Source organism: Aquila chrysaetos, chromosome 13 (genome assembly GCF_900496995.4).
Source record: "Aquila chrysaetos chrysaetos chromosome 13, bAquChr1.4, whole genome shotgun sequence".
Lineage (NCBI taxonomy): Eukaryota > Metazoa > Chordata > Aves > Accipitriformes > Accipitridae > Aquila > Aquila chrysaetos.
This window is the reverse complement of record NC_044016.1, coordinates 4,594,449-4,613,837: the sequence shown is the minus strand read 5'-3', so window position 1 is coordinate 4,613,837 and position 19,389 is coordinate 4,594,449. Positions and strand designations below refer to the sequence as shown.

At 39.9% G+C, this 19,389-nt stretch overlaps 1 protein-coding gene across 1 annotated transcript in view; it reads left to right on the top strand.

The window, feature by feature from the left end:
• Positions 1–19,389, top strand: part of ALK (ALK receptor tyrosine kinase) — a 320,524-nt gene that overhangs the window by 195,847 nt on the left and 105,288 nt on the right. The window contains exon 5 of the mRNA XM_030035063.2: positions 14,983–15,110. Coding sequence (XP_029890923.1) covers positions 14,983–15,110 — 128 coding nt within the window. The remainder of the gene's footprint in view (positions 1–14,982; positions 15,111–19,389) is intronic.

Genomic DNA, 19,389 nt, shown 5'->3' with positions numbered 1-19,389 from the left:
CTGCTCCTTGAGCCTTCTCTTTTCCAGGCTAAGCAACCCCAACTCTCTTAGCTTCTCCTTGTATGTCAGATGCTCCAGTCCGTACTGTCATTATCTAAGCTATTCATCTAATGTCTACTTATCAAAGTATCTGGAAGCTATTCCTCCTCGTGTGGCTGTAGGGTTGAGAAATCTCTTCTACGGCAGAATTCATGACTGAGTTAACTGAAGTGGGATGTTTATGGAGACAGAGTTCAGGGCTTCTAGCAGAAGAGGGCCTGCCTCATCCATCCATGCTATGAGTGTTGCTGCTCAGACAGGTTGCCACATCCACTGCTTTGACCTCAGGCTGCAATTTCTGTGAGCCTTTAGCAGAGTCTTGTGGTGGACTCCTGTGTGTTGCACCTCTGCTTCCCCACTTTCGTAATAAGTGGACATCATGAAGCTTTATTTAGTAGTATGTTGAGGACTTCAGAGTGCCTTTCCCTGGCACCTCACATTCAAGCTCAGGGGATTACATTATGCCATAGTGCTCTGTTAAAATGCTGACAGGTCTCATTCCAGAAGTAACTACATTATGGTGGCGTATCAGTATGGTCAGAGGAATAAAACTGACTTTTTGTTTAGTCAGAGTTTAGTAAAATTGAATTTAGTTTGTTTGTCCACTGAATTGTGTGTGGTTGAAAAGGAATTCCCCCAGGGGAGGAATCTCTGTGTGTGCTTTTGAGCCAATTCCATTTTTTTCTGTATAATCATTGCTGTCTGAGAACTTAGATGTCTGACTAACAGAAGTTATAAGGCAAGTTCTTGAATTCACATGGTTCGCATCAGCAAGAATGTAATGTAATACACAGATTCACCGTTTCTCTTGTTGCAGTGGAGCGATGATTTACATGGGACATTACCTGCTTGGAAATGAACTTTTTGCATCCACTAAGTGCCTCAGGATACAAACCTGGCCCTGTGAAAGTAGGAGGGGAGAGGAGAAGGTGCCTAAATCTTTTTTCCTCATGAAGTAGAAATTGCAAAATATATAAACAGCAGGATGGGAATGCTGGAGTTGCTTGTACTTGGCATACATTGAAAGGGGTTTGTTCACATTTGCAAAGCAAAAACAAAAATCTGGAAGGCTGAAACAGAAAATGACCAACTGCAACCAAAGCATTTGCTGCCTGTTTGCTCTGAATGTGCAATTGGCCTTGGTCTTTTAATTATAATCCATAGAGATGGCTCTGTTCCCTAAACACCCTTGGGCTTCCAGGAGCACTGAGTGCTTAGGGCTTGGGCTGCTAATGCTATAATTGAAACAGCTGCTCTGCTCTCTAAGTACTTTATTCATTCACCTTCAAAAATGTTGATGGATCTGTGGCATGTTCTGGGCCTTTTCTGTAGATGTGAATCTCAAACACAGCCACTTGCTAGATAGAACTAATGAAGACAATTTGCTATGGCTTTTAGTGTGTTGTCTCAGTTTTTAAAAGGACAAGAAGGAGGGAGAGGATGAGGGGAAGGCTGCTCTTAGGCCATAATGCTCTTTGGACTAAATTCACTTTACCTACAAGACCAGACATCCTAATTCTCTATTATTCTCAATGACTTAAACTACAAGTGAACATAAAATACTACTAGGCCAAAAGGTCACTATTTAAGGTCATTATTTTTACATTCTGCACTGATTTTTAAATTAGGGCATACAGAGAAGAGCCTCTTGGAATTGTGCTGCAAATGAGCAGAGCACTGGGAGGGGTCCACACTAATTCATGAAGGCCCCAGGCCAGTGGTTGCTCTGCAGCCCCCATTTCTCTCTTGCCTTGGGTCTGCAGTGAAAGGGCTAAATTGCTGTTGCAGTCCTTGTTAAAGCCTGAAAACTTCAGGTAGTCAACAGAAGCTCAAGTATACCAATAGCCTTTCTTGATATACCTTCCTTTACCCATTGTCTTTCCTTATTCTTGTATTCAGCCCATTTCTGAATCACTGTCCAGAAAAGAATAGTTTGTCATCATGTCAGATGAATGCATTTAATCAGCAGAAAGTCACCCTAGTGTGGGCTAATGGCAAAGACGGGATGCGGCTGACAGTGGCGAACATGGATGTATTCAGTAGGGCTGTGGCGGAGATGGAGTTACTGACTAAAACGCAATCACTTGACTGCTCTGATAGAGCTTTAGCATAATGATGTCTTCCTTCCGGCCCATTGCTCAGCTCAGCATATCCTACAAACTCAGGCAGCTTTAACCTCCTTGTGACTAGAGTTCGGTATATCTTGAGGCAATTTACCCATGCAAAAAGGGTTGTGCAGGACAATCTGAACTCTTAATTACCCAGGAGCTGGTTCACCCAAGAACAAGCTGAAACCGCATAAAACCTTTGAGCTAGGCAAAGGCAAGGGCTGCTGTGGTCCATAGGCTGTTTTTTATTCAACAGTATTGATTGTTCTTGGCAGATACGGAGCCTGAGAGCTTTGTTATGTTTGTTAGGGAAAATTAGAGGTCATTGTGAGACTTTGAGAGTCAATAAATCTAAATTTTGATGAAAAAGGCAAAATCCTACTCTGAAGCAAGTACTTGGCCCATGTGGGAAAGCAGTGAGGGAGGAAAGAAAGGGCTGGAAATTTTACTGTGTCTTTGTTGTCAGTCTGCAGCACTCAGATTATGGTTGTATTCTGTTCAGGAGAGGAGGAACAGCAAGGAAACAGTCCTAGAAAATAGTACATTGGAAAATCCTCTTGATGTGACATGAAACAGATGATTAATGTCAGGAAATGCAGTCTTGGTGTTGCTACCCAGTTTATGCTGCCTGTAGGTGAGCTGACAATATGTACCCCTATACGGATACTTTGCAATACCTGCAGCCTTTGCTGTCTGAAGTGCTCAAAGGTTATTGCAGGTTCATGTAGAAAAACTCATCCTTGTTCAGAGTTTGATTTATATATTCAAATTAGGGTTTAAGTCAGACCCTAGGAATGGTGACTGGATTAATTTGGCCTTTTTCACTGAGCAGGGTATTGTTAACTTCAGCGAGCCTTACAATATTCTCAGGCACCAAGTATACCTTTTTATACCTAAGTTCACAGAAATGTCACAATGTTTCTAAAGTCACCCTGGAATATCATCGCAGGGACCTTTTGTCACATTTCTGCCTTGTGAGGGAATCGTGGAATGGTTTGCTTTCCAGTCTTGGCCTAATACAGGTGAGGTTGCAAATGAGACTTGCTCTTTGAGGCCAGGCTCATGTTTCTGAGCTTTCCAGGATGCTGCAGTGCATGGTCTCCTTCCCAGAATGGTGTCTAAAGGCAAGAGCTATCCCAGCAAATTTTACTGAATTGCAATTACTGATGTCATTTAAACAAAAACAAAAACAAACAAAAAAAAAGGACCACTTGAATTTGAAAAACAATTTAATGTGATACTGAGATGAACAGCATTGGCAGGACTGCTGTGTTTTGGGAATGCATGAAAAGGTCTAGGTATTTTCTTTATCAGTAAACACTAAAGACGGTCATCGTGTTTTCGTGCTGTTTTAAAATCACTGTTCAAAACCACCTTCAATTTCATTGGCAATATTAACACAAGGAATTGAGCTTCTTGGTTTAGGTACCTTTTTATTTGACTGTGAGGAGCCAGTAAATTATACTAGAACATCTTGTGGAGTCTGTTTTCTATGCATGTTCCTTGTCAAGGCTTTTCTTATTTATGCTCAAAGGAAGTGTGTATGCCAAATGTTGAGACTAACAGGCAAATGTATACTGAGCTAAATGAAACATCTCTGTGCTCCAAGTTCTGGGGAGTTGAGATCCAGACAGTGGCTTAAACTTGTATTTCCAGGCAGTGGCAGATGTGGTCATCTACTCTTGGCTTCCCTTCTGGATGTTCAGCATGGCCTGCTGCAATTCCCTTTCTCAGAAATATCCAACAGTAAATGAGGGAGATTGGATCAGTGGGACAGAAACAGGCTCAGCATATGTGGCAAAAGTTAGACTTTACTGTAGGCAGCGTTTCTTCTATTTGGACCTACACAGCAGATGTAATTCTCATATATATTCCAAATGTGGTAAGATAGCAAGGACATTGTTATCAACGATGATAGCATTGCTGTGCTGCTACATTGAAAGCTGTGCAAACTTCACTTTCATGGCATTTCTCTCTCTTTAAAGTTGACATTTCAGTTGTTAAGTGGTACAGTCTGTCTGACTTCTGATGTGCCATTTGCTCTGATGACTACATAGATGCTGGCCTCCCAAGTTCCATTTCTTTGAATACACTGAGGAGGTGATTGTTGTAGTCGCTGTCTTTTTTTTTTTAACGTCTTTCTCCACTCAAAGTTGAGTCGTACAATTCAAAGGTCCCCTTCCCCGGTAGGGTAACTATTAAAATACCTGCTACGTAAGCAATAATGGACACAACCTTTCTGCATTCCAAGCCTCATCTTTCCCTATTCAGATCCTTCCTAATGAGTCATTTCTTTTAAAAGTCTGTTTGAAGGAGGCAAATTAAATTGGAAGAGGAAGTTGTTCATCAGGAAATATATCTTTCGTCTTCACCCCTGCAATTTCCTTTCATGCTACCCCTCATGTTGCTTATGTATAGACATCTTCTGTATTGTACAGTTTTATGGGAGGCATTTCACTTCTATTTATTTTGCACCATGTTTTATTTTTATTTACTTATCTATTTGGCACCACATATGGCACACCCTACGCCTGATGCAATCATATGCCTACCTCTGTGTTGCAGCCAAACAGTGTGAATAGCTGAAGTTACAGGAAAAGTGGCATGTGCTGAGGATTATCTGCCAGCCTTTTCGGTTTCTTGGAATCTTTTAAATCCAGTCAGGCTATTTTTTTCTAACCAGACAGCTTTTTATGGGGTTTGACCTGATGAATGGGTTTTAGGAGCCTCTTACAGGAGGCTAGGGACTGTCTTGTAGTGGGTGGGAATGCCTGGAGTAGACATTCTGTAAATCCTTCTGAACCTTATGATCCAAACAGTCCTTCATCTAGTCCTTAATCTATCTTTGGATATATTGATACCTTATTTTGAAGTCTAGGCTATTAAAGCTGGTAGATAATTGCAACATATCCCTAAAGGATACAGAGTTAAGCACAGCTGTTCTCTTAAGTAAAATCTTCCCTCTCATCCACTCTTTCAGCCTTTGAACCTGAAATCTTTCATGGCTTTTATTCCACCATATAGATGCTGAGCAGACACAATATTCATACTTCCCTTTAGCTGTGTCATGAAAAAGCTATTGCTGAGTGCTGAGGTAAAAATCACAGTTTAATTGGTCTCCCAGACACAGCTATTGAGAACTCAGTTATTTCAGAATATGTTGCCACTACTCTTCTCTTTGAAAAGACATCCTGTCTTTCTGAAGCCTTGACTGTACTTGACTGTAATTAAGATTAGATTATTTTTTACTTTCAATATTTAAATAAAAATGAAAACTACTCTTTGGCACACCTAAGCAGTGCTGTACATTGGGTTGAAAGGATGGAATTTCCTTCTGATCCTCAAAGACAATTAAGTTACTCCCTGAAGCATGAAATTTAATTACCCTCATCAGAAGCAGCATGATGCAGTGGATTAGGACATAGGAATAAGAATTAGAAATTTTTATCTCTCATCCTAGTTCTGCTATCTAGTTATTGACTAAATGAGTCATATAACCTTCCTGTGCCTCCTTTTCACCCACCTGAAAAATGAGGTGTTTGATTTCTTTGCTAAGGGTCTGTGAGGTCTGTATGAGCATCTAAAGATGTAATGGTTTGTATGAATGTTAAGTGTTCCTGGGATTGCCTTGGCTTACATGCTGCCAGCAGTTATTGCAATTTGGTTTCATACAGTGAAATCTCATTTTTTGGCGGTGTTAGTTTCATTAAAGGAAGTGTAATCAAGCTCATACGCAAATAGGGAGAGGACTACAAGAGGAGGTGACACTAAAGAGCCATTGTGTATCACAAAAGTATGCCGAGCTGTTGTTCTTTTCACATCAGTTTTGATGCTACATCTCAGATAAAATTACTAATTGTAGCATCCCAGGAGTGCCTCCAACTGTGTACTTCTCAAGAGGTGGAAGAAAGTTCCACCATGCATGATTTAATTGGGGAACAGAAAGGAAAGTTCAGTGCTAGATGAACATACTCCTCTGGGCAAGTTGTTTAGCTCTACTGTATTTGCAATTGCAGTAGTCACTTACTGGAGTGATTAGTCATGTCATGTCATGTCAGTGGGGAGCTCCCACAAAAAAGTCAGAACTGTTTATTGGATATGATGAAGTGGCTAGTTAAAATAATTTGTTCTGTCATTTAAAAAAACAACAATGCTTTCTAATGTCTCAGCCCCACTTGGCCAACAGAGCTTTTGTGTAGATGAGTTTCTTAGCATGCCTGCCTGTAGCATTAAGTTTACATTTCAGAATGGTCAGTAATAAAAATCATCCTATAAGTATCTGGGTTACTCTTTCCACAGGCATTTTAAAAAGGAAAACTGAACTAATAATAACTCTGTCATTTAGTGGGTTAGGTTCCAGTGCACAGGTGCCAGATTACTCTGTTGGAAAGACATTTGCCCTCTACCATACAGCATAATTTCATTGTCTGTCTTTGAATCCCTCTGTAGTTCCTGTGCTCTTTCTTCCAGGGCCTCTGTCTGTATTAAATGCCATTAAAAGATTCTCATTTGTAATCACAAGAACTAGATTTAATTGCAAGGCTACAGTTCTTCAGTTACTTACCTGATTCAATTCTTTACAGCACTCAAATGTAAGTCTTCAAATTTTCAGAGCAGGGAATTTACTTTAACCAGGTTAGTAAAGCAAAATCTTTGTAACAGTGATTTTTCTAAGAGACGCTCAGGAAAGAGATACAAAACAAATTAATATTTTTAACTCTATGGAATTTAACAGGAAAATATATTTTTCTGTAGGTTTTATCTTCTGCCATTTTAATAAATTTTCCTGTGTAAAGTAGTTGTGTTGTGGTCTTGTAGCATGCTCTAAATATAGGATATTTTGTTACCAATGAATCTCTAGTGGCTTAATTGCAAACTTTCATTGTTGTTCAAGAATAAGTATAACATAAAAATATCCTTTATGGGCTACTTGTGTCTCACTGAAACCTAAAGTAATTTCTGCCATGTTGTGATATCTCCCCAGTTGTACAATTCTCAGGAGAGCAGCTGTACAAAAGAGCCCAGCATTGCAGTCCTAAAAGGAGGGTAGAGTTAGCTTCCTTCCCAGTACAGGTGAGGCAATATCATTGCAGTCTGGAGCCAAAATCTTGTTGGTTTCCTGTTCTAGGCAACATAATTACACACTGTGTCTGACTCAGCGGTCAAACCTAGCAGAATTATGCAGCATTTTCTTGGGGGAGGGAGGGAGTGGGGTTATTAGTTTTATCTTAAAAGTATTAAAAGAGTAAAAGGAAAGAAAATCATTACGATTATTTAATCTTTTTTATGGCAAAACTTTTGTGAAAGCATCTTCTAAAGGCATTTCGAGGGAAGGGCAGGGAAGCATTCTTGGAACCAGTCACAGGATGTTAAAGGTCTGATCCCGTGACACTAATAAAGGTCTTAACTGTATTTAACCTATCACTAACAGTTACGTCTTGCTTATGCAAAAGGCCATAGAAAAGGGTAGAAAGACAACTGGCATTAAATCAATAGAGGAAAATGGATACCATTTTTCTTTCTCTTAAGTAGAATGATCTGTGAGCTGACGAGTTTGTGCCGCACACTTTCTGCGTTGCACATCAGGAATTATGTCCTTTAATGTTAAATAATCTCTTGCATTAGTATACAGTAACTTTATTTGTTGCTATTTTAGAAAGTAGATCCTTTTCAAGACTATATCATCATGTATCAAATTCAGGCCCTGATGTCTTTTAAGTAATTTTAAGATCAGTAAACTGAAATTAATTTAAAATTAATAATTAAAAGTAATTACAAGACAGTGTATTGTATTGTTTGAACTAATGAGAAAAGAGTTCACACACCCTCCTATGGGTCATTTTATTTTTTTCTCCTTCTGTCTCTTAGAATTGTATTGGCATCTTCCTGAAAACATTTTTTAATTTTCTGTTTGCTGCAGCCTGAAAAGGTCTAGTCTGGTTCTTCCTTTGTGCAGTGCCCATTTAATTGCTGAAGCAAAAGAAAGTCTGGAGCAGTATGGAGGCAAGATTAAAACCTGTTATAAACTCCTCTATAATTATGGAATGGCATGCAGGATAGAGAAATTTATGTTCTTTCACCAATTCATCTAGTAAAGGGGGAAAATTCTCTTTTGGACTCCTACTGATAATTTTTAATTCTGCCCTTAACAAGGTTTCATTCTCAAAAATCACCTAATTTTTTCAGTACCTTTATCATGCCGCAGGTGGGTTTTGATGTGAAATACTCTGATGCAGCTGCTGTTATTGCTATTTAATTTTGCAATTCCCGAAAGTTCACTGAACCTTTTACCAAAGAGGTAAAACTAAGTCCTTGCCGAGACACATTGCATTTTCCTCCCAGGCATACCATGATAAGTGTTAGTAACAACAGGAGCATTGTAGATGAGAGAGAGCCTGGACCTGGAGAAATAAAATCACACTGTAACTCAACTTAGGTATGAGGAGTCTGTTAAATTCCACAATTTTTTTCTATGGAGAGTGGATGAGAGAGCAAAACACAGCTTGAATTCAGAGAGCTTTTTTCTTAAGGAGAGGGGATAGTTCAAAGTTCTTGTCTTCCCTTAACCTCCTATTAATAGCTCCTGGGAGCACACAAGCTGAATCGTGACCCAGGAGGGGCCATGCAGCTCTTCGTTTCCCACACCACAGTTGAAGTGCATTTAGCCCTCATTTACTATATATATAAGGCAATAGGATTTAAGGGTCGGTTCTTTGTATTTTGCTAATTGTTTCCATATTCTTCTTGTACGTTGAAGACTTCTGCTTTCAAATTGGCCTCTAAAAGTGAGGAAGCAGTGGCTTGATCAGAGCCACGCTGGAATAGTGTTCTGGGTGAAACTTAACTTATGGCTAGAGGCCGGTGCAAACCGACAGTGCACTGTACTGAAGACATAGGTGGCAACACAGGTGTCAGGCTAGCTGATGACACGGAGATTAATTCTACCTTCCAGATGTAGATGGATGTCTGGGGATTGGTCACAAAGATGGTTGCTCTATGTGGGATGCCAAGACCAAAGTCCCAAAGCTTGCTGGAATCAAGCATTTTGAAACACCTCTTTAGCAGCATGAAAAAGCACCCAGTGAGTATGTGTGTGTTAATTGGATTCAAAATCATTTATCCATGAAGACAGACAAATGCAGGATTCAAGTGTTCTGGCTTGAGATTTTACTTGAGAGTTCTAGCACTTTTTCTTTTTTTTTTTTCAATTCACCTCTAAGAGAGCCTCTAAGAGAGCATCCTGACTTGTACTTGCAATTAATCACTGCTGGCATTACCCAGAGGAGCATGCAAAATGGCATCTAAAGCATTAGTGTATTGATTGGAATTAATCAGGAATGTGTTCCTCCTGAAGCTACATGCTGCGTGAACAACTGAAGAGTGTCTAAATTATAAGTATCTCTTGGAAATTAAGTTTCCATGAAATCTGGTTTATGGCTTCTGAAACTGGGTAGCTACATGTGAAATAGAAGTGGGGGAGCAAAAGCTGGTACCTGGCAAACTTGAGTCATGGATGGGAGGTTTAAGAAAAGTTACCTTACAGAGAAGTACTTGGTCTTGTTCGGGATCTAACATCTAACCCTTGCAGGGCTGTGAGTCCCAAGGTGGTTTCTAGCATACCTTCATGTTAAGGAGCGTGAATGAGCATACAGAAGGTCATTTGAAAATTCAGCCCTTGTACTATGTTCAGGTTCTGTCAGCAGCATTTTCTGTTTTGGAGAGAAGCAATACAGCCTCGTCAGAGAAACTCTGGGTGTTGCCCAGGCTTTCTTTAAGCAACAAATTCTCTCTAGATAATATATCCTGGTCTGAACTTGTCTAAACTCTGAAAATATTTGGATCTAGGATTTTGACCTACTCTGTCACTGAAGACCACAGTGTTATTAGTTTCTGTCTAAATCTATATATATTGCAGATTCTAGATAACTGAGCCAACTTCTTTCTTACTCTAACTTCAGTGAAGGTCCTGTTGGGTGGATCTGGCCTGCTGTATCGAGACACTGAGCAGTGCCTAAACAATACAATATTGTGTGTTGCTTTACAGCATAAAGAATTAAACTAAGATGTCAAACTATGGTCCTTCTTATTGCTTGAGGCAGTATTTAGAGACATCATCATGGTTATTATGGCCAATGTTATGGTAAAAATAGGTTTTGATGTTGAAGGCTGTGCGGAGATGATAGCTATGTGCACCATAACAGATGCCCTTGTCCTTGCAGTTGTCAGCTTACTGGTCTGATTCATCACTCAGTAGAATGCTTGGAGGTTATGCAGAGGATAACAGGAGCAATCTGTTATCTGCTGTAATTTGCTGTTGGGACCCAAGTTTCACAGAATTGCAGAATGGTTGAGGTTGGAAGGAACCTCTGAGATTGACCAGTCCAACTTCCCTGCTTGATGTAGGGTGAGCTAGAGCAGGTTACCCAGAGCCATATCCAGTCAGGTTTTGAATATCTCCAAGACGAAGACTCTGTAAGATTTCTGGGCAACTTGTTCTAGTGTTCAATCACCCTTAGAGTAAGCAAGTTTTCTCTTGTGTTTAAATGGAATTTCTTGTCTTTCAATCGAAGCAAATGTGCCTTGTGCTTGCCTGTTGTCCTTTTGTTGGATACCACTGTCTGAGTCTGTCTTCTTTCCATCTTCCCATACCATATAAACATTGGTAAGATCCTTCCTGAACCTTCTCTTCTCCAAGCTAAACAATCCCAATTTTCTCAGCCTCTTCTTATATGTTGGATGCTCTAGTCCCTTAATCACCTCTGTGGCTGTTTGCTAGACTCACTTCAGTAAGTCCATGTCTTCCTTGCGCTGGAAAGTCCAGCACTGGACCCAGCACTCCAGATGTGTCGCTTCAGTGCTGAATAGAGGGGAAGAATCACCCCTTCGATCTGCTATTCCCTGTGCAGCCCAGGAAGCTATTGGCCTTCCTTGTCACTGAGGACACGTTGCTAGCTTATGTTGAACATTTTGTCCACCAGGAGCCACAAGTCGTCTTCTGCAAAGCCTGTGGTGGTGCATGGGGTTGTTCCTCCCCAGAGGCAGCATTTTGCATTTCCATTTGTTGAACTTCTTGAGGTTCCCGTTGGCCTGTCAAGGCCCCTCTCTGGCAGCCCAGCCATCCTTTGCATCAACCACTCCTCCCAGCTTGGCTGGAAACTTGCTGATGGTGCAGCCTGTCCCATTATCCAGGTCATCAATGAAGGTAGAAAACACTACTGGCCCAGGGGTATACCACTAGTGACTGGCCTCCAGCTGGACTTTGTACCACTGATGATAACCCCCTAAGCCTGGCACTTCAGCCAGTATTCAGTCCACCTCACTGTCCACTTACATAGTCTGTACTTCCATCAGTTTGTCAGTGAAGATGGGATGGGAGACAGCATTGAAAACCTTACTAAAGGTGAGCAACATCCTCTGCTTCCTTCATCCGCCAAGCCGATCATCTCAGCATAGAAAGCTAATCAGGTTGGTTAAGCATGATTTCAGCACAAAGAGGTTCCACATGTGAAATTTTCCTATCTATCTCAAAAGATGACTGAAGTAGCTTTTCTGTTACCTTGCTAAAATGCTTTCTAAAATTAGATTCGTAACATATAGGCCACTAATAGAAATTTAATAAAGCTACTACTAATTAACATCTAACGCATATCAGTTATTCTGAAGTAAATCTTGCTGCTGCCAGGCAGCCTGTAGTACAGGATCTGCAAATGAGTATGGCTCTGTTAAATACAAGGTGTTGTATGGAAAGGTCTAGAGATCAGAGTCCCTGTTCTGCCATAGAATGACGGGAGAATTGAGTCCCATCCAAATTTGCCTGCAGGTCTCTCTACTGACCCAGTAGCTATTTTTAGTGTCCCTGATAAATCCACCAGTTAGTGTCATCTTTAGCTCATTTATTTTTGTGTCTCTGAAGAAGGAGGCTGATACTTGGGATTTCTTTTCACATGAATCTTCTTTGAATCTCAGACAACCTATTGTAGGAGTTTGTACCACAAAATATGAATATATTTTGTAATGAATCTGGACTTGAGTGAGTCTGCCTTTTCCAGTCTTGCATTGCAGTGATATAAAATACCTGCTTGGCAACAGCTCTGGGAGTTAATAAAGTTTCTGTGGTAAACTATGAGAGGTCTGAGAATTTCAAACTAAAGTTATTGCACCAGTAACTCAGAAAAGCAATTCCTAAAACTTCTGGCACATTTATCCAGAGGCTTAGCAGTAGTACAGAAAGGGAAATCATTGTTGAGAGCCACTGCGTACTTGGAATTAAAATCCATCAGTCTTCTGAAGCTGAGGAGAACGATTTTCATGACATACAGATGCTTCTGTATTTCATAACCCAAATTAAATCTAGGGTGGTTTTTTACTCTATTTGTAGGGAAATTCGTATGCTCTAATCCCTATAATATACCTAACTTGAGATGACATCAAAAAAATTATGCACGCAGAAGCTAGGCATTTAAAATATTCTCAATGCTTTTATTTTATTTAATTTCAGTAAAAGCAGATTTATCTATTGGGGGGTGGGGGTGGAAAAGGAACGAGGATGCCAACATCCCCTTCTCAAGCAGGAACCTTGAGCACAGAAGTCAGAAAATGAGATGTGGAAATGAAAATAACTGTAAACAAAAGGTGAAACTTAGTCTAGTTTCAATCTTCTTGCTGGAAAAGGAGGGAGGAAGAAACCTAGTAAATCATTAAAAAGCAGCGTTTGCTCTTCTGAGTTGCAATTTGAACTGCGTTAGTTGTCGGCAGGGTCTTTATGCAGCCCTTGCTTAGGACTTTTCTTTAGGTCCTTAACGTACCTTTTGGCAGCTTCCTTGCCTGCTGGGATTTTTGTCCAGTTCAGCGGAGCGTAATGACACCATTGTGTCCCTGATGAGATAAACAGTGTGTCTGCCTCTGGAGCAAAGAAAAGGCTCCTAGGTGGTAGCAGTACAGGGTCTGCAATTTGGGATTGATCCATGCTTGTAGCAGGCACAAGTGATGGTTGGTTGGTGCAAATGTCATACACATATGTTATATTTCCTTTCAGAAGTGTGTCTTAACTTGATAACATCCAAATTTTGGTGTACTTCGGCGAAAGAAGTTCTTGTTATGGATGCCAGATAAACTGTGTAGTTTCTTTTGTTCAGAACATTGGTTCCAGTGGGTTCCCTTCCCCAAGAAAAATGTGTTCTTGTGCACAGCCTGTGTACAAGCACAAACCCATACACTGGGGGGTGATGGGGGTACCTGATGAGGAAACATTTTTGTAAGAACAATGAAAAATCTGTTTTCCCTGACCCATTATGTCAGCTAGAAATAGTTACAGTCTTCCTCAAAAATGCTTAATATTGGTGTTTGAAAGCAGCTTAAGGAAACACAGTAAGTTTTTATTCTCGCCTCCTAAAAATTGCAGCTGGAGCTGTAAAGAGCATTTCCTAATAGGCTTTATTAGACCCCTGTTGTCTTGTTTGGCTCCAGCTGACCAGTTACAATATGCTACAAAGAGATCTTTTTTACCTTGGTGTTGCATTTTTTTCCTGTAACAGAAATGTGAAAAAGTGGATTAGTAGTGATTGAGTGGCTTTACAGAATCTCTCATCTCTGATCACGTTCATGGTTAGCGAGCAGGCACTGAATAAACTGGGGTGAAATGGGTGATGGGCTCTGTATTGCTGCTGAAGCAATATACAGCTCTTGGGAAGCAGCCCTTCGCAAATGTTGTCAACAAGTGGTTTTACTGGCAGCCTGTGCCCAAGGATAAAAGGTGAAATGGGCCAGAGTATGTTACCATGCAAATATTTTATTCCTTAAAGTTTTCCTTGCAGATCAGAATTCCAGTATATTGGGGAAAAGACAGACACTTACATTTTTACTGCCTACCTTTAGACATGTCTTGCTGGACACCGAACATTTGAAAGTTAAATCAGAGGGTGACGTGTAAGAGCTGAGGGTCTAGGAGTAGTTCTTGTGCTGCCTGGCAAGGTGTTTCAGGTGGAGCAGCAGACCCAGCTGATCAGAGGGGAGAAGGTAGATATTAAAGACAGCCAGGCCTTGATGTCTTCTAGCATCTCAGAGAGTAAATGAAGCTCATACAGACTTTTTTCTCTCATTTACTCTTGGCAACAAGCAGACTAAGTTGAAACACTCTTGGAGCGTGGATGTTAGTCTCCAGGGCTGCTAATCCAGTTCCTTAGTTCTTTGATTTACTTGGTGGGACTTTTTGTTTGTTTGTTTGTTTGGGAGATGGGGCGGGGAGGAAGTGTGAGGAGGAGAAATGGCATGTTTTAGTTGTAGTGCTTTGTGCACGTGTAGACGTTCCAGCTAGCCACATTTAGAAGCAAAGCGTTACCTCAACCAGCGACGCAGTGCTGGGAATTACAGCTATTGTGCAAACCCTGGAGACTGGCTTATTGCCTGAGTGACTAAGAGACTTAGCCGGTGAGAAGCAGGAGGAGTGATACTTAGAGGGGGTGTGCATGTGCACTACAGCTTTCACAGCTTGCTTTGCAAAGAAAGTTAGGCTTCTTTCAAACAGCAGGCAGGCATCTGTGAGAAATCTGGGAGCACAGAAGTGTGACAGAAGAGAACAATAAGCTACTATTTAGCTGGGTTTTCCACATCTTAGCTGGGTGGAAATCTTGATGCTTAGAAGCTTGCTTTTGCAAAATCCATGAGAGGGAAAGGCCCTGACCATGGGGCACCATGAGGAGAGTGAGGGCTGGGGTAGGAGGCACAGTATGACTAGCCGTACATGGAGCTGCTGCTTTGGGGGATTTGGTCCTTGTAAAGTAGCCTTTCTTACCACTCTTCTCCTTTGTTCTCTCCTCTCGCTGTATGATGAGACCAGATGGGTGTTGCTTCAAAGGAGAGTTGGACATCTAGAGAAACCATTTCGGATCTCACTGGAGTATGTTGCTAATGGGAACAAGAGCGTAGCGGCTGTGGATTCCTTTGCGATGAAGAACTGCAGTACAGGTAACAGAGTATTTTATTGCTTCTAGCTCATAGTCTTTTGATGCCTTTTTAGAGAGGAGCATGATTTGGGGCTGTTACAGAACCTTCACAGAATGAAAGGTTCTTGTCAATTCTTGTCAAATTTTTTATCATTTAAATAAAAAAAATAATAAAAAAAATAGGGTCCTTTCCAGGGAATATTTTTTTTAATGTTGCCTTAGAAGTTTTTAACTTCTTGAAGTAAACAAGTTTGGGTTTTTTTTCCCTTTGGAAAGAATTTCTAGGAAAATTTCATTTTGGGAGAACCAAAGCAGTATTCATCCTGGCTTGCCAGATGCCTATTCTGACAGCTTCACTTTCTGCAGCAGAAAGCAGAACAGATGAGTGGTTCCTAGACAGATAGCTTGCAAGCCATCTTTTTAATGTTCCTGGTAACAAATTTCAGGGTTGTTTTTTTAAACAATTGTGGAAAGCTTGATTCTAATAAAATATGTCTTTGGCAATGTTCCAAAGCAGTTATTGCTGAGTAACCCCTAATAGCTCAGTGCAGTGCATGGATTTTAATAGTGGGCAACCTTAATGGGGGTTACTTTTTTAAATACAAGCTCTGTTATCAATTCAAGTATGTAAATTTAGTGCTTCATGCCAGAAGCAGCTGCATTTTAGTTCTACCAGCTTTATGGAGCTTGTGAATCATACTGAAATCTTTAGGTGGCATGTCAGTGAAGAATATTGTTACTTATAGCACTTAACACCTTACCTTTTGTCCATTTTATTTATTTGGAGTACTGCTAAGTTGAGCTGCATGTCCCTCTTTTCAGCCTGTCTAGAACAGGGAAATCTGCTGGAGGATATACATTATTTTGGTTATTTGCATTGCTCTCAGCAAAGGCCAATTGTATTAAGGGGTTTATTGCACTGTCCGTACATAAAGATGATCTCTAAGCTCCAACAAGGAACAGACATTGTGCTGAAAGTGCAAGGCGTGTTCAGACAGAAAGCACCTGTTCTGCTGCTGATGTACTGAATGCATCTTGGTATCTCTCTAAGGCTGAAAAGACAGTATTTCAGCTCACCAAAACAAAAGTGAACTGGACAGAAGTCATTCAGATCCACAGTGCTTTGGGAGTTCATTGCAACAAATTTTATGACAGACTATGGGAGATATTCAGCTCCCATGAAGGTGCATGAATTCCCTTGGGAGTGCTTGAAGGAGAGCTGTAGGTGACAAACAGTCAGCTGAGTGAAAAGATAATGTTGGCTGAGCGAGCTCATACCAATACTGGGCACTGTTCAGCAGATGACAGATGTCAGCTGCTGAGGCTATTAAGATATATTGTGAGCAAAAGAAGGAACAAATCTTCCATTTTGTCTACAGATTTGTAGCAACTGGCTACTCTCCTGCTCTGCTTACAGGGCACGGTGTATGAATAACACCACCAGGGAATAAAACCACTTGTTCTTTTTTCAGTTGGTTGAAACTGCTAAGCTCTATGCACACAGCTGAAGATGTGGTACTGTGTCCTTTTACAAGAAAGAAGGTGATGATGAGCAGCCGAGGGTGGCACCTTAGGCTTGGAGAAAATAGCGAAAGCAATAAGAAAAGATTAATCTAAATCTAATTCTTCTGCAGCTGTTAGAAGCCTTTGGGCAGCTTAGCTACTTGGATACTTTAATGTCACTGAAGCACCTAAAACATGGGTGAATTTGGGAAAGAAACATCTGAGAAACAGTAAGAAGCCTTCAGCCTGATTTTTCTAAGCCTTTTGAAGGCCATATACACAATTTAAAAATAAACTAAGGTGCATAGACAATCTTAGGAAATTAGGCTGCCATTTCTGTAGGTGGGTGCAGGTTTGGATCTAAATTAGATGCCAACAGGGGCTTGAAGAAAGTGGAAGTTTGAGGTTGGGATTTGCTTTTAAGCATTGGGAAATCCATATTTTTAGTTTCTTTAATCATGGAAAAGATGGGATTTTTACTGCCTTTGAACTGAACGAATAACAGCCTATTTGGGATTGAATGGGGAATTAAAAAAAATAAATTCAGATACTGATAAAATTCTCATTTTAAAAAAAAAAATCTAAATTTAAAAATTCTAGATTCATATCCCATGTAGCTAAAAATTGTTGAGTGGAAGAACAACTCTATCATTGCAATGTCTTAATTGTGCTCCACCTTTCCCTTTTTTCATTCAACAGTGCAGCAGATTGGAAAATCAAAGTGATTTGTCACTTGAAATATCTTCACATTTCCCAGTTCCCATCATATAATCAGTCTTGATTGGCTTGTCTTGATAGAAAAAAGGAAAGCCCTTACAGATTGAGGGGTTTCATTTGGTTTGGGGGGGGGGGGGAGGTGGTTTGGTGGTTTTTTGTTTTTTTTTTAAATGCTCAGGATTGGCCAAAACTGTATTTGGTGCATCTCTTATCATTGCTGTAGTTCATCACCACTGTTCTTATGCACTCCATCCTCTGGCTTTAATTCTTCAAGGGCTTTTAGCACTTGACATGTGCTAAGTGTTTGGTTTTTTTTTTACAGAAAGTTTTCCTGAACCATAGGATTAAATTCCAGTCAGAAAGCCCCTACAGTCAATAGAAAGGCTGCTTGGATTTCTATAGGTTTTGGATCAGGACAGTTAACAGGTAGCATTGCTCATCATCCTACAGTCAATTGACTTTCAATTGCTGTCTTAAATGTGAAGCAGATTGTGTTTGTCAGCGTGTAAAACCTAAACTATTGATTGTCTAATTTTCTTACAACTCACTATTTAAATAAGTGCAGTATCCAAAGCAAAAAAAACCCTACAAATTGCATAGAAGTAATATATTAATTTAATAATGTCATTTAAGAATTTGTTCCTTCTACAAGTAAAGTAATTGGTATGGTGGCATTTTATAGTTGATGGTAATTTCTAGTAATAAAAATAGAGTTCATTTCCTAAGTAATGTATTGACTTATTAATGATATTTAATGGGTTTCTTACTGATTTTTTATTGCAGTTGTAAATTAATTAATTTGCTAACTTATTTCCAAAAGTCTTAATTAAAGTACTTAATAGTAAGCAGAAGTAAATGATAAGACATTGTTTTACTTAGCAGTGTTCGATTTACCAATTCTAAGTAACTTTTTAAGTAAGGGGCATGGAGATCAAATGCTTTTAAAACGTGTTAAAGGTTTAATGATGCTCCGAGGCTGTTAAAAGCAGTTACTTCAGACAGTCAGCCTGTGCAAGAGGAAGCACTTAGCTTTCAAGTTTTCAAGCTCAGTAAGCAACATAAAAAACATTTATTTTGGAGAGGGGAGAGACTGTTGTTGATTAAGTTAATGCTTCTGTCCACTCAGCAATAACTTTTTTCAGTAGATACTGAAAGTACACAGAAATACACTCATTACCTTCAGAATTGGTAAGTAGTTAGTTCTGTAATGATCTCATGGTTACAATACATATGCAAATTTCTGAAAGTTGAAGTTAAGGTTGTACTAAAAGCAAAATCTTTGATCCAAAGCAGAGCATCTCTCAAGAAAGGAAAAATTTTTAAAGACCTGAAGGTGCTTTTACTGGAAAAAGAGGTAGTGAGGGAAGAGTAAGAATATGGATTTGCAACATGTATGAAGAAATATGAGCAACTGCCAGATAGTATTTTTCATGATTCTGTTTGATAAATAGTCTAGCAACAGATTTATGAATCAACTGCAGGAAATCAATAAGGGCTTTCTCCAAACAGGATTACTTATCTGAATCATTACCAAAATGATGGTTTTGTGTATTCAGACAAAACCTGAATATGTATCATCTCAGTTTTCCCACGTATGCTCACTTTCTGCAGTTTGTCTTATAAATTAATTTGCTGACAGGATGTTGTGGTTAACTGAACTTAATGAAATACCAGTGAGCCCCTTTTCAAAGTGAGCTCTTGATGCTTCCTACTGGAAAATTGCCTGGAAAAGTTAACCTCTTCCAAACCAAGAACTGAAATAGTATCAGTGTATCTGACAGAATCGTAGAACAGCCCAGGTTGGAAGGGACCTCAAAAGATCATCTGGTCCAACCTTTCATGGGAAGGGGAGCCTAGGTGAGATTGTCTAGCATCCTGACCAGCTGCATCTTGAAAAACTCCAGTGATGGGGACTCCACCACATCCCTAGGAAGGTTGTTCCAGTGATTGTTATCACTGTAAAGAATTTAAACAGGGGTTTCTAATTGAAGTCCCACATGACACACTTACAGCTAATTTAGATGTTAATAATTAATTCATAAAAAATTTTGTATAACTTTTAAGTAAGTTTCACTTGAGCA